The sequence below is a fragment of the Molothrus aeneus genome, chromosome 2 (assembly GCF_037042795.1).
Source record: "Molothrus aeneus isolate 106 chromosome 2, BPBGC_Maene_1.0, whole genome shotgun sequence".
Classification (NCBI taxonomy): Eukaryota; Metazoa; Chordata; class Aves; order Passeriformes; family Icteridae; genus Molothrus; species Molothrus aeneus.
In genome coordinates this window covers 8522919-8535536 of record NC_089647.1, presented here as the reverse complement: position 1 = coordinate 8535536, position 12618 = coordinate 8522919, and the positions used below count along the sequence as shown (strand labels likewise).

General features: G+C 37.1%; 1 protein-coding gene across 1 annotated transcript in view; it reads right to left on the bottom strand.

The window, feature by feature from the left end:
* The window catches only part of ROBO1 (roundabout guidance receptor 1), a 687040-nt gene that overhangs the window by 588847 nt on the left and 85575 nt on the right, over nt 1-12618 (bottom strand). The window contains exon 2 of the mRNA XM_066571924.1: nt 6153-6294. Within this exon, the coding sequence (XP_066428021.1) occupies nt 6153-6240 (88 nt within the window). The 5' untranslated portion in view covers nt 6241-6294. The remainder of the gene's footprint in view (nt 1-6152; nt 6295-12618) is intronic.

Genomic DNA, 12618 nt, shown 5'->3' with positions numbered 1-12618 from the left:
AGGTCACACCAAAAAAAAGTCCACAAATGCAAAATATGAGCACACAAATCTGAATGCTTCGAAAAAGACAGATAAATGACAAAACTATAAAAATTAGCTAGCATATAATCAAGTCAGAAAGTATTTAAAATTTGGTCACAATACTCCAAATTAATTAAAAAATAGCTATTTCCTTTTACTTCTATCAACAGGGATGGATGACTAAAGAAATTACATGATTGTTATGTAAGTATATTAACTGAAAATATTATTCAAGATACACTACACACTTTTCATTTCCTGATAACAAGAAATTACTATCTCTTGTGTTATTAAGTAATCTCATTTGTATAGCCATAATGGAAATTATGCATGGTAATGTCAGACCATGGAAACACCATAGTATTTCCTTGCTAACAGATACATCACATAACAACATAATGGGATCTAGCATTAGTCCATGAATGTTAGGAAATTTTAAAAATATTCTACAAGGGAGGATGACATACTGCTCTGCACTTCAAAGAAAGCTGAATGCTCCATGAGGCAAGATGACTTATCAGTCTTAAGAGTTATTATTAACTGATAATTGTATGTCATTATGCATATTTACAAAGGCACATGCACACAAAAAAAAAGCAGTGGTGAAATGAGATGATCTCAGGTGCTAATTCTTTCTTTCTGCAGGAGGTTTAAGGATGGCCTATGTACTTTGCAGGGATAAGAGAGAAGCAAGAGGCAGATATGAATGTAAACATGATCTTTACCAGAGCAGAGATTTTAGTTTTTCTTAATTCCTCAACTCTCTTTTTATTTACTCAGCCTAAATAAAACCCTTCCTTTGGAGCCAAAATGTGAGGGGTGCTTGAATTGGGTTTTGGTTTACATTTCCAGTTCTGAACTGACAACAATATTCTGTCCATTTCAAGCTAAATGGATGTGCATGATGGAAGCACATCTTTCTACATCTTCCTTGACCCCAGCAAGGCCTAAAGCGTCTTTCTATTCTCCCTTAATGTGACCTTGACTTGCACAACCTACAAACTTGGTGGCACTTACAAGTGGAAGCAATACATTAAATCATCACCCCTTGCTACACATCACTTACAGATGCATTTGCCACTGCTATATTAAATTAGGATCACAAAAATGCAATTTATGGCCAAGAGTGACACTTCATAAAGCTGTGAAAACAAAATTAGCAGAGAATGTGCACCAAAACACAGTATTTCTTTCCACTCCAATCTGTCAGCAGAACAGACCCTCCATGATTATGCTCTCTACAGTAGAAGTTAGGTGATAGAAACTTAAGAGCATGTCAGGATCAATTTGGGAGCCTGGTTGGTGAGCTGGATTTGAGCTGGCACTGTGCCCTTGACCTAGGGAAGGCTACCAACATAGTGGGATGCTTTAGGGAGAGCACAGCCAGCAGGGCAAGGGGCAATGGACTCCCTCCTCTTGTTGTTTCATGAGTGCACACAGAAGGAAAAGAAAAGAAAGCGAATCCAGTGCAGACTAAATGATTTCCCTGTGCCTTCCAACCTAATGACTTCCCTGATTCCATGGGTGTTCCTACATCTGAGCTACTCACTTCAACTCATACCTATATGTATATATTAAATAAAAATATAGATAACATTTATCTTTGTTTGGGCTCAGATTCAAGGACAGAAATAGAAATTGCATGGAATTTAAGGACTTATTTTTAAAAACCTGGTCTTTTTAATCATAGCCTTCCTTCTTCAGAATTAAGATTATTCAGTGATTTATAGCTCAGATAAAGTAGCACATTCTCAGGTACTAAGTATTTGTTTGGCATTTTTCGTTCTGTCCTTAGCTTATTTTCCCTGTGACTTAAAAATCAAGCTTTGGAAGGCTTACTGGCTCATCTCACAACAGTTAACTACATCACTTTACTTTCAAATACTACAAAAATTTATAACAAGAAACCACTAATCCCTCCGATTGTTTCTTACTATGAGCTTTGCTGTTGGATCACTCGCTCAGAAAAGGTGAAAACTATCCTGAAGTACCTCCCAATGAAGGAATTTAAATCCATATCCACCACTCTCTTCAACAAGTGCCAAGATCACTTAATTTTCTTAGCTCAATGAGGCTTCACTCTTTCTTCACATCTTCATGATCAGGGGCTTACAAGAAATTTAAGCATTCAATTCTCTTTGACTCTCAGCCTATGCCAAAAGACAGCATGGGTTGGTTGAGTTTGGCTGAACATGCCCTTTTTTACACATTATTCTCAAAAAAAGACCTGTGTAAGCACAAAATAGCTCAGTTCTTCATCTGATCTATTCAATGCCTTGTCCAGTCATTGACAGATTTATTTTGAATATTTGACTGAAAAACCATTCAGGCTCTTGAAAAGTACAGAAAATGTTACAAGATCCTGATTTTCTTCATGAAGCAGCAAATTAATATCTTCCAGTGCTACAAAACTTTTATTCAATACACCTTCACAGGTTGCCGAGAAATTAGAAAAATGTGTAATTTCTTGTTAAAATGTATCAAACAGACATATAAATCCTAAGTTTCGTATTCTGAGAACAAGCTCAGAAATGTAACAGGTCAAAACTACAAATCTTGTTTTCTTTAGCCAGATGAGTTTGAGTATTTTGAGTACTAAAAAGTTAACAGCAATTAAAAAAGAAAAAATAGACATGAAAGAATTTACTTACTTATGTTACTGAATTATGATTGACTTGACAAAAGCTGTAATTAAAGAGTATTCAGATCCCAAAACAATTCCCTCTTTTTCACTGCCTCTAAGATGCTATAGTAAGCAATCTGAATTTATGGGAGATTCATTATGAACAATTGTCTCCTGTTGCAAACAAGGTAGGAGGGTGAATTTATTTCCTGTAGTGTTTCAGTAATAAGCCAGGAAGTATTAGGGAAAAGGAAATGTAAAATATTACCTTCTGCTCCAGGAAAAGTCAAATCCTGAACTGATTCTCCTCAGTAAGCTTCTGTGGCCACCAAAGAGAGTTGTTTATTTTGTTATTTTACCCTTACAGCCATGAATAATTTCTCAAATTTATATTTCATTTTAGTTCATTTTCATGTACATTTTATACATCTTATACTACGATATATATTTGCATTTCTTATAGAAAACCTATTTTCTGGAGAAACAATGAACAGTAATTGTAAACCATAAAGGTACAGAAGCCCCTGTCAAAAATTTCTCAAAAATTTGGGTTCAAAACAGCTATTTTCCTTATCTTCCTCTCTGTAAGACCTATAGAGAATTCTGTTGCAAAAATCTTATTATAATCTATCAGAAGCATTCAAAATTTTTTGTTTGTTTTCAGCATTGCTGACAAATTTGTTATGTTTTTACAAGGTTTTCTTTGTGCAGGTATTTCTGTGAATCTCAAGGATTGACAACAAACAACACAAGTGGCATCTGCTCCAGTTCAGATGGAGAGACTTTCCACAACAGTCACTGTGTTTAAGAACTAGGTTCCAAACCCAGCCAAATTCAGCAGAAATGCTCCTGTTGTCTCCATTAGCAGTCCAAAAATTTGTAAGTTTGCAGTTATTGATGTCAAAAAGAAAAATCAGTTCAAATTATTAGCATTTTTTGCTGTATGTCATGTATAGTTTTGTTTTTTGTTTTTTTTGACAATCTAGTAACTGTTAACTTTAAAACACTTGAAAGACTTAACTGAAAACACAGAACTCAACATATGCATCTAAATATAATATGGCATTAGTTAATGCCATGTTTTCTTAGATCAGTGCACTTTAAAATCAGCTATCAAGTTTTCCAGCTTTAAAATATGCAGAGCAACTGGCAAGGAAAAAAAAAAACCACATCTTTCCCAGATAATGTTCAATCCCTGATTAAATAAAGATGTGCCAAGGCAGAGATACTTTATGCCTCAGGAGACAGCCATAGTGGAATTGTGAGTGTATTTTATATGTGAATTAGAGGTAAGATGTAATGACATGAGATGAAAGGCTCAGCCATGATTTTAATAAAGGGGGGAGACAGTGCTTCCCTGTGGACCCCATATGCAAAGGAGTGAGACTCAACAAGAATATATGAAAAGATTCAACAAAAACTACAACAAATGCTTCCAAGTTATAAGGCTACTATTAAAATTCATCACATTTTACTGAAGCTGAATATTCCAGATCTGAGGGTAAGCTCTAACACATTTCTGATAAATTTAATTTCCTATGAAAAGCTACGTCATCAGTAAGGCTGGAATATTTTCAATTTTTAGGTAAGACAGAATTTTGTGTTTTGAAACCATAACATCTCATTTTTTTAAAGGTTTCTAATAACATGATCTAAAAATATTGCCATGTAATTTGTTATTTTTAGAGCAGGATTTTAATTCTAATAAAATATCACAATTTAGTAGTACTATGATAACAGACATTTCAGCTGCTTAGTGCTTTTAGCAATCCTCAGGAGAAGCTATTACCTATTGCTCTATTGATTTTTATAATTTTTTTATGGCTGCAGCAGAATTCTAAAGAACCATTATTTAATTTTCTTTCATTAAATATAGGAAATAGTTTGAGATTTTTCACAGTTCTCTCTCTTCCTGTACATTGAAAAAAAATTAAAAGAGACATGCCTTTGTAAGGAATAGACATGAAAAGAGCAAAATGAATGGGATGAACTGCTTAAAGGAAAAAAAAATAATCCTGCTTTATTTGATCTTTTGTGATAATCACACTCCTGGCCTCCTGCCAGCAAGGCTCAGCATGCTGATGTCTGGCCAAGTACAGTAATCTCTTGGTTCAAGTCTGAGGTCTGATGAAAATTACAAAGCAGGGGCAAAAATCAAAATGCCACCTGTGATTTTTTTCTGAAACTAATTTGATGGGAAAAAGTAATACAATGAAAACAGTCTTTTTAGTAAAGACTATGAAACTATGACTAAATTGAAACCAATGCAAGTGGATAGAGGTAGCTATCAAGCAAATACATTTGGATCTGCAGGCATTCCTTTTAAAACGAGCAGTAGATGTCTTTGTGACAGGTAAATTGCTTTGAGATTGTTTGAAGTCTGAGGTCAAACTTTTAAAATGATAATTTTAACTTACATCTTCCTTTATTCTGGAGTCTTTCTGCATTTGAAAACCAACAAAAGCAGGAAAAATCCCCCAATAATTTATTTCCTTGTTTTCTGTGAACCACCATACAATACAGGCGAACAAACAAATCCTTGAGGAAATCTTTTATTCCTTTCTCTTTTCCTTCAGAACTCTGTATTTGAGCTAGTTGCTCAAAGATATGGGGAAGAGAATTCTATAGCCACAAAATTTTGCATTCACAACGTATTCAAATTACAAATTAAGCCAGTAAAGTCATCTAAATTATTATTCAGATGGAAAGCAGAAAAAGCAACCAGTAAAAACCAGCATGCCACTTTTTTTCTACATAGCTGTGTTTTCCTGAAAGGTTGTACATCATTAGCAGAACTGATCAAAGTTTGTTTAGATTTTTCTTCCAAATATTGAAAATTGCTCAGATTTACTTGGAAGCTGCTTTTAGAGATTTGCTCTTAAACAAAAACCCATCTAACATTTGGTTTCCTTTGTGTAACTAGAACAAAAATCCACTATTTGCTGAAGTGATACAGGTTCCCTATTTTACCACCACCTTCTTTATAAATTTGTACAGTATCTTGCCATTTGTATACACACTACTCCCTCTCTGAACTGGTAAGAATTACCATATGCAAGCACCAGGACAATTCCTGATCTCTGGGCCTCACTGAAACATTGCATTTCAGCATTCCCCAGCTGCTATTTTGCTTTTCTTCAGGAAGGTTCTCTATAGATTTCCAATTCTCTTTGATATTCAAGTCTGTTTCTGCTGTCTATATCTTCCCCCCACCAACTGTGCTAATCAAAGAAATGCTTTAATAGCCACCTTAACCTTGTCATATTTTCATGCCACTCCTTTTCTATATTTCCCTTGGCATTCAAAAAACCCCAAACATTGCAGCACAGACAATACAATTAAATTGCCAAAGTCTGTGTGTTATGCATGCAGATAGGCTCACAACTTTCCTAACTCCACACATACACACATTTTAACACCCAGAGAGAACTTCAGGTATATTCATGCACATGTTAACATGGACAGCAAAAAAACCATGAGCATTTATGTTTAAATAAAAGGTACCTACCTGGAATGAGCTGGCCCAGTAACTGATGGCATCTGGAAAGGCTGAATACAGCTACTACAGCCAGAAAAGGATAATGTTTCCATTTCATGATGTGTCCCTCCTTGCATTACACCAGCTCAGCGGCACTAACAGCAAATGTCACCTGAAATACACCACAGAAATAAGAACAGAAGAATTAATGGTAAATTGAGGTTCTAATAAATATTTTTGTCCAGAGTAACTCTATGAAGAATGCTGGTTTCAATACAGCTCTAGCTATTAAAACAAGGTTAAATTATTTAACAGTTAGGCAGTTAAAAACCACAACCACAATATTAGCTATCCTTGCAGAGCAGACAAGCCCACACCAGATGTTTTAAAGGGAGACACTAGGATCCCCATAGTGCACATATGTGTTTTAAATGCACATATGTTGTTTGGTTAAGTTATTAAAGAAATTGCTCACTTCAGCAGGATAATTAGGTACATGCTTAATCCATTTCAGCGCTGGAAATACTTGAACTCTTGCCTAAGTTGGAACCACTGTCAAGGCTATTCAACTTACTATGAAAGCAGGGTTAAAACTTCACTTGAGTCTTCTTATGAAACTATGTTTTGCTGAAGGAGGATTAAGGATAATCTTACCCAATAATAACTTGAACAGTTAAGACAATTTTCTGGTGAGTTTCTATGTTCTTAAGGGCAAAAAAACTTTCATTTTATTGACAGGAATGCAATCTTATGAAGGAAGACAATATTTTGAAGTAAAAAAATAAGAAAATATTTTTAACCAAAATATGATTTTTAGATCCATCATTCTGACCACATCTGTAGATTAAAAAGCATTCACAGCTCTACCAGTGCTCAAAAGTCATCTCTGCTCATCCTACTTATTTGTTTACCTACATTAGTGCTTAGTATAGACTTGTCCAGAAATCATGGAATTGTTGGAGTTGGAAGGGACCCCTGAAGTTCATCCAGTCCAATCCCCTGCCAAGGGAAGGTTACCTGGAGCAGGTTATACAGGAGTGCATCCAAGTGGGACTGGAATGTCCCCAGAGGGGAAGACCCCATGGCCTCCTTGGACCTCAGGCCTTGTTTTCAGCCTGTTCCAAATGCCTTTCCTCTAAAACTTTCTAAAATATATATGGTGTTTTTCAGATGAATTCAGTAGATTCCTAAAAGCAGTAAGATGTTTTTTAGATAATTAAAAACACACAATCTGAAATCTGATTGATTCATTTTGGGGGAGGTTCTTTGAGTGTTTTGGTTTTTTTAAAGGGCCTTTCTCTGAATACAAACCCAAATGCATAAGAATGTAACATTCCATATATTCCAGAGTATCTGGGTTCATGACAAGATCTTGATGGTGAAAACAGACACTGTTTTAAGTGTCTGTCAAGTTATGAGATGTGCCAAATTGCCTGACCCTAACCAACAATTAGACACCACCAAGCAACTGTAAATCTGATGTACATTGACACATCAAAATCTAATCCAGCAATAAATAATTATGTTAGACCTTGATAACTTTGCAACTACACTTCTTATTTCACTCTCCTTGTAGTTAATGTACAATCAGAGATGGCCAGTTTGAATGATGAATCCTACATTATTTAAAAGCCACCAGACATAATTGCAATAGTGAAGAAAAACTACAGTGACACCAGTCACTTGTTTGTGCTGTTGGGACAGAGGAGTTGCATCTGTAAACCTAATACATATTTAATGACTACAGATTGAAGAGTTGCATGACTACTGGGAGCACTCAGTGCCACCTGACACTTTTGGATGTTCAAAAATGCATAAATAAGTTTCATATGAACAGATTCAATCTCCTACACATGTTGCATTTAAAATTTTCTTTTTGTGTTGCACGTGTGCCTCTACTATCTTAGTAACTAGAAATAATAATAAATCCATTTCCTATTACAATTGCCTGTCTTACAACATAGTTTACTACTTTTTTTTCCTCTCATTTCAACCACACTGCACACAAAAACTCCCTGTTCCTTCCATTCTCATTCTTTTAATTTCCCCTATCACTCATATGGCTGCTCTTCTGTTGCAAACAGCTTGACAGCTCTTAATGGCAGAGTTAACTGCAATTAATGGCCAGGGTGTTACATGCTGCTCTAAATGCTGTTCATGGTAGGACTCCAAGACTGAAATTCGCAAGCTCAGGCCCTTAGAATACCCATTTCTTCTCTGTATAGTAATATAGGCTTACTCTGTAAAGCTATTTACTTCTTTGGTTTCAGATTCCCATTGTTTCTTCACCTTCACTTTCTGTGTGAGCACAAGACTGAATGTTGGTTCTAACACAAAGATGAGGAGCCAGTCCTTTGATTTTACTTCTTCAAACAAAACCAGAAAAATAACACTTTCAGTTCAAGATTTACTTTCTCATTGTAATGTGAAGTGAAGGAGGAGGAGAGAGAAGAGGTGTTCAAGGTGGCTGAACAGACTCCCCTACAGCCCCTGGAGAGGACTATGCAGAAGAGCAGGTATCCACACAGCAGCCCACAGAGAGCCTCAGGTGCATGTTCCCTGGAGAAAGCTGCAGTCCATGCAGGAGCAGGTGCATCCTGAGTGATTACAGCCCATGGGAACTAACTACACTGGAGCAGAGGGAAAGTATGAGGAAGAGGAAGGAGAAGCATAGAGAAGCTCTTATGGACTGACCAAATCCCCCTGCACCTCTCCAGGGAAAGGTGGGGTAGCAGAGGTGGAAGAGTTGAGGATGAAGAGATGGAGTTGAGCCTAGGAAAAACAAGAAAGGTAGGAGAGGGAGAGTTTTAATTTTTGTCTTTTTTCTCACCATCCAACTCTATTTTAATAAAAAATAAATTTTGCATCTCTAGCCAAGTTCAGCTGACCCCAACAGTGAAGTTGCAGTGAAGAGATGAATGCCAGGAACAGAAGTGGTGGCACTCACCTTCTCTGTGAAGGCATGCCATGCATGAATCCAGCACTGTCTTTCCATACCTCTCTCTTGCATTTACTTAACTGGTAGTCTCTGACTTCTTTTTAATCTCTCTATGTGACAGAGCTCCACAGGGAGTGGGAGCCAAGCCATGAATGCTTGGCTGTTCAGTTAAAAGATTTTCCACCCTCTTATTCTGCTTGTAGGCTTATGTTTGAAATAAAATATTTCATTCTAAAGCTGGAAATTCTCAGCATCATTAAAAATATTATTCTTAGAAAAAACTTCAGTGAAAACAGGTTTCATGAAGCCAAATAATTTTAATAGGAAAACAACATTTTTTTTTAATCTACAGTCTAGAAACAAATCCTGTAGGTATTCCTTGAAAACAATCCTGAATAGGAGGCAAATTCTTATTATTTGGGGTACAGAGCTTCTGAAAGAGTAGCCCTGATCACAAGAAAGATAAAGTAGAAAGAGTTGTCATCAGAATGGTTTTCAGATAGAAGCTGGGTCCAGCCAAAGAGAAACAAGATCTTTCTTTTCATCATCTACTGCCACAGTGCCACAATCCTTGCACTACACAACAACAGAAGAAACACCCAGAAATATACTGCAGCCAAAGGGACACAGATGCAATTCTCTGCAATTAGTTTTTCAGTGTCTGACCTACAAAACTAATGCTGCAGAACAGTGACTGGCACTAATTAGATGTTGCCAGTGACAGGAGAAGGATGCACTCACCACAGACACTTCAGCTGGTCTGAGACCTCACCTCAGTCTGCATCAAATGGCCATAGACCTTCACCAGAACGTGCAAGAAAAGATTCAAACCCAATGCCTTGTCCAGGGTGCACAATGAAGATAAACACTGGCTTCTCTATGACATTATAATCATTAAAGAATCAATGGCAAATTAAACTGCACAAGCCCAGAGGGGAAAGGAGTAGCGTGGTAAATGCAGGGAAAAGGTCCAATCAATTTTTTTCCTCCACTTCCAAAGTCTAGTGCTATTTATCACTACAGCCAGTGTAGAAGCAAAGACACAGAAAAGATCAAACCAAAGCTGGTTTTATTTTCATGTCTTTAGGAGTTTTGTTGGGTTTTTTTCCAAAAATGTGATAAATATTGATGATTCTCTTAGGTAAGCATCTTCCTAAGACTAGATTTTGACGGAGCCTTGAGTAGAAAGAGCGGACACAAAAGTCAGGTAATTAAGATTCTAACTTGTAAAAATAACTTCCCTTTATGCAATAGATGCACTTAAGTAAATATTATGCTAAAGAAGATTACTTATCTACAGAATGAGGCAGAATTTTGATTTGCTGTGTACCCAACCATTGAGGAACAGACTAGCAAAATTCCACCAAAAAGAGAAAAAAACAATAGAAAATATTTCTTTTGAGGCAAGGCTAGCTATTTTTGGAAGTGGAATTTTTTAAAGCTTATCATGCATTTTTAGGCCTGCTGGTAGTGTTGGACCTTGCCTTACTTTCAATCCCCATGCCTATTAGTCAGACACCCAGTTATTTGGTCATGTCTGTTTAGACTGACACTACTTCTGAACTTACTCCTCCTGTGCCTTGACATCGGTACAGTTACAGATCACTGAAATTAAGAACTTCCCTTTACTATTTAAACATCCTGCCTATGTTAAACTAAATTGGTTTAAAGTTCCAGCAGGAAGCTCTGCCCTATATATGTCTCAACTGTGTCCATTTAGGAGCAAAAATGACAGAGTTGATGATCTAGGGGGGAAGGTCTGGTTACCTCCTTTTTTGCCATAAAGTAAGTCTACTTCTACCAAGATGAAAGCAGCTGAAAAATAACAATCTATTTAAACCAGTATAACTCATCTAGGGATGTAGACTGTCACCCTTTCAAGTGACAGTTTCAACAGACATTCATGAAGCTCATCTTCGTTAATTTTTAGTAGTCCCAGACATTTGCATTTTTAGAACCTTTAACAATTGGTTTGAACAGTTATGATGCAAGATTTGCACTTTACTCACTTTAAGCAGTTGTTTGCTTGCCTTTTTAATACAGTGAGAAACTCAAGAGTAAAATATTTATTGTTATTAATAATAGCAATGTATTGAACGTGCTCAATTTACATTGCCAAGCTGGCAGGTGACAAACTTACATGTAAAGCAGTCTTACCTAGATTGTGACTTGATTTCTATGTGGTATTTTTACTGCCTAAGCAATACCAAGTTCATCTACTTTAATTAAAATTAAAAAGAAGCTGTGTCCATGCTCATCCCCTTGTAGTTAAGCTAAGTCTGAGACATCAGACATATGACAAAAGAACTCAGTTTTTCTGCCACCAGTTCCTTGGGCTTGACAGATGCTCAGGAGAGATTCCTGAGAACTGGAAGAAAGTAAGGGTTGGTCCTACCTTCAGGATTAAGAGTTCAGGGAAGAGATTCAGGCCTCTTAGCCTCATCCCAAACCCTAAAAAGGTGAGGAATGAACCCATTCTAGAGACCATCTCCATATGTTTGGAATGACCAGAAGGTCATCAGTAGTCAGCATGGTTTTATAAAGAAAAAAATGCATTTAACCAACCTGAAAGCCTCCTGAGATGATTGGCTGGGGAGCTGAGGGGAGACCAGTGGGTATGGTTTATCTTGACTATAAGAAGGTCTTTAATGCTTTATTCCATAAGATCCAGGTAAAGAAGCTGATGAGGTACAAACTAGATCAGCAGAGTGAGGTGGACTAAAAACTGCCTGAACTGTCAGGTTTAAAGGATTGCTATCAGCATCACAAAGCCCAATTTGCAGTCCCTTGAAGTACATCCCAAGGGCTGCTACTGAGTCCAACACTGTTTAATATCTTTACCAGTTACTTGGACAATAAGACTAAGTACACCCTCAGCAAGTTTGAAGATTACATAAAACTGGGAAGAGTGGGAGCATGGTTGTACCACTATCTAGAGGGGCCTCTGCGGGTTGGAAAAATCTCAATGAATTCCAAGAGTAATCCCAAATCCTGCATTGGGTGAGGAACAACCTAAGGCACCAGTATACCCTAAAGGGCAGCTGGCTGGAAAGCAGCTCTGCCAAGAAGGACTCAGTGCTCCTTCTGGACAAAAAGTTGAGTAGCAATGTGTTCTTGATGAAAAGAAGGCCAAGGTATCTTGGACTAGTCTGGGAAAGCTCTGACAGCAGGTAGGAGGAAGGGTTCCTTCTTCTCCCTCTCTCAGAGGTGAGGCCACACCCCAGTACAAGACAGAGTGGAGCAAATTCAGCAGAGGGGCACAAAAACATTTAAGAATTAGGAAAATCTGACATTTGGGAAGAGGCTGGGACTGTTCAGTCAGCAGAAAATCCAGGAATCAGATCCATGTGAGTAAATCCTTGCTGTGATGGAATGAAAAATAAAGAGCCACTGCCTCTTGGCAGTGGTGGGCATTGACAGGGCTAAAAGCATAAGAGGAAACACAGAAATTCCACTTAGATATAAGAAACAAACTTCTCTACTACAAGGTGAATGCACAGTAGAATAGGCAGCCTGGATAAATGTGGTTACTCCATCTTTAGATGCAAAACATAAGAC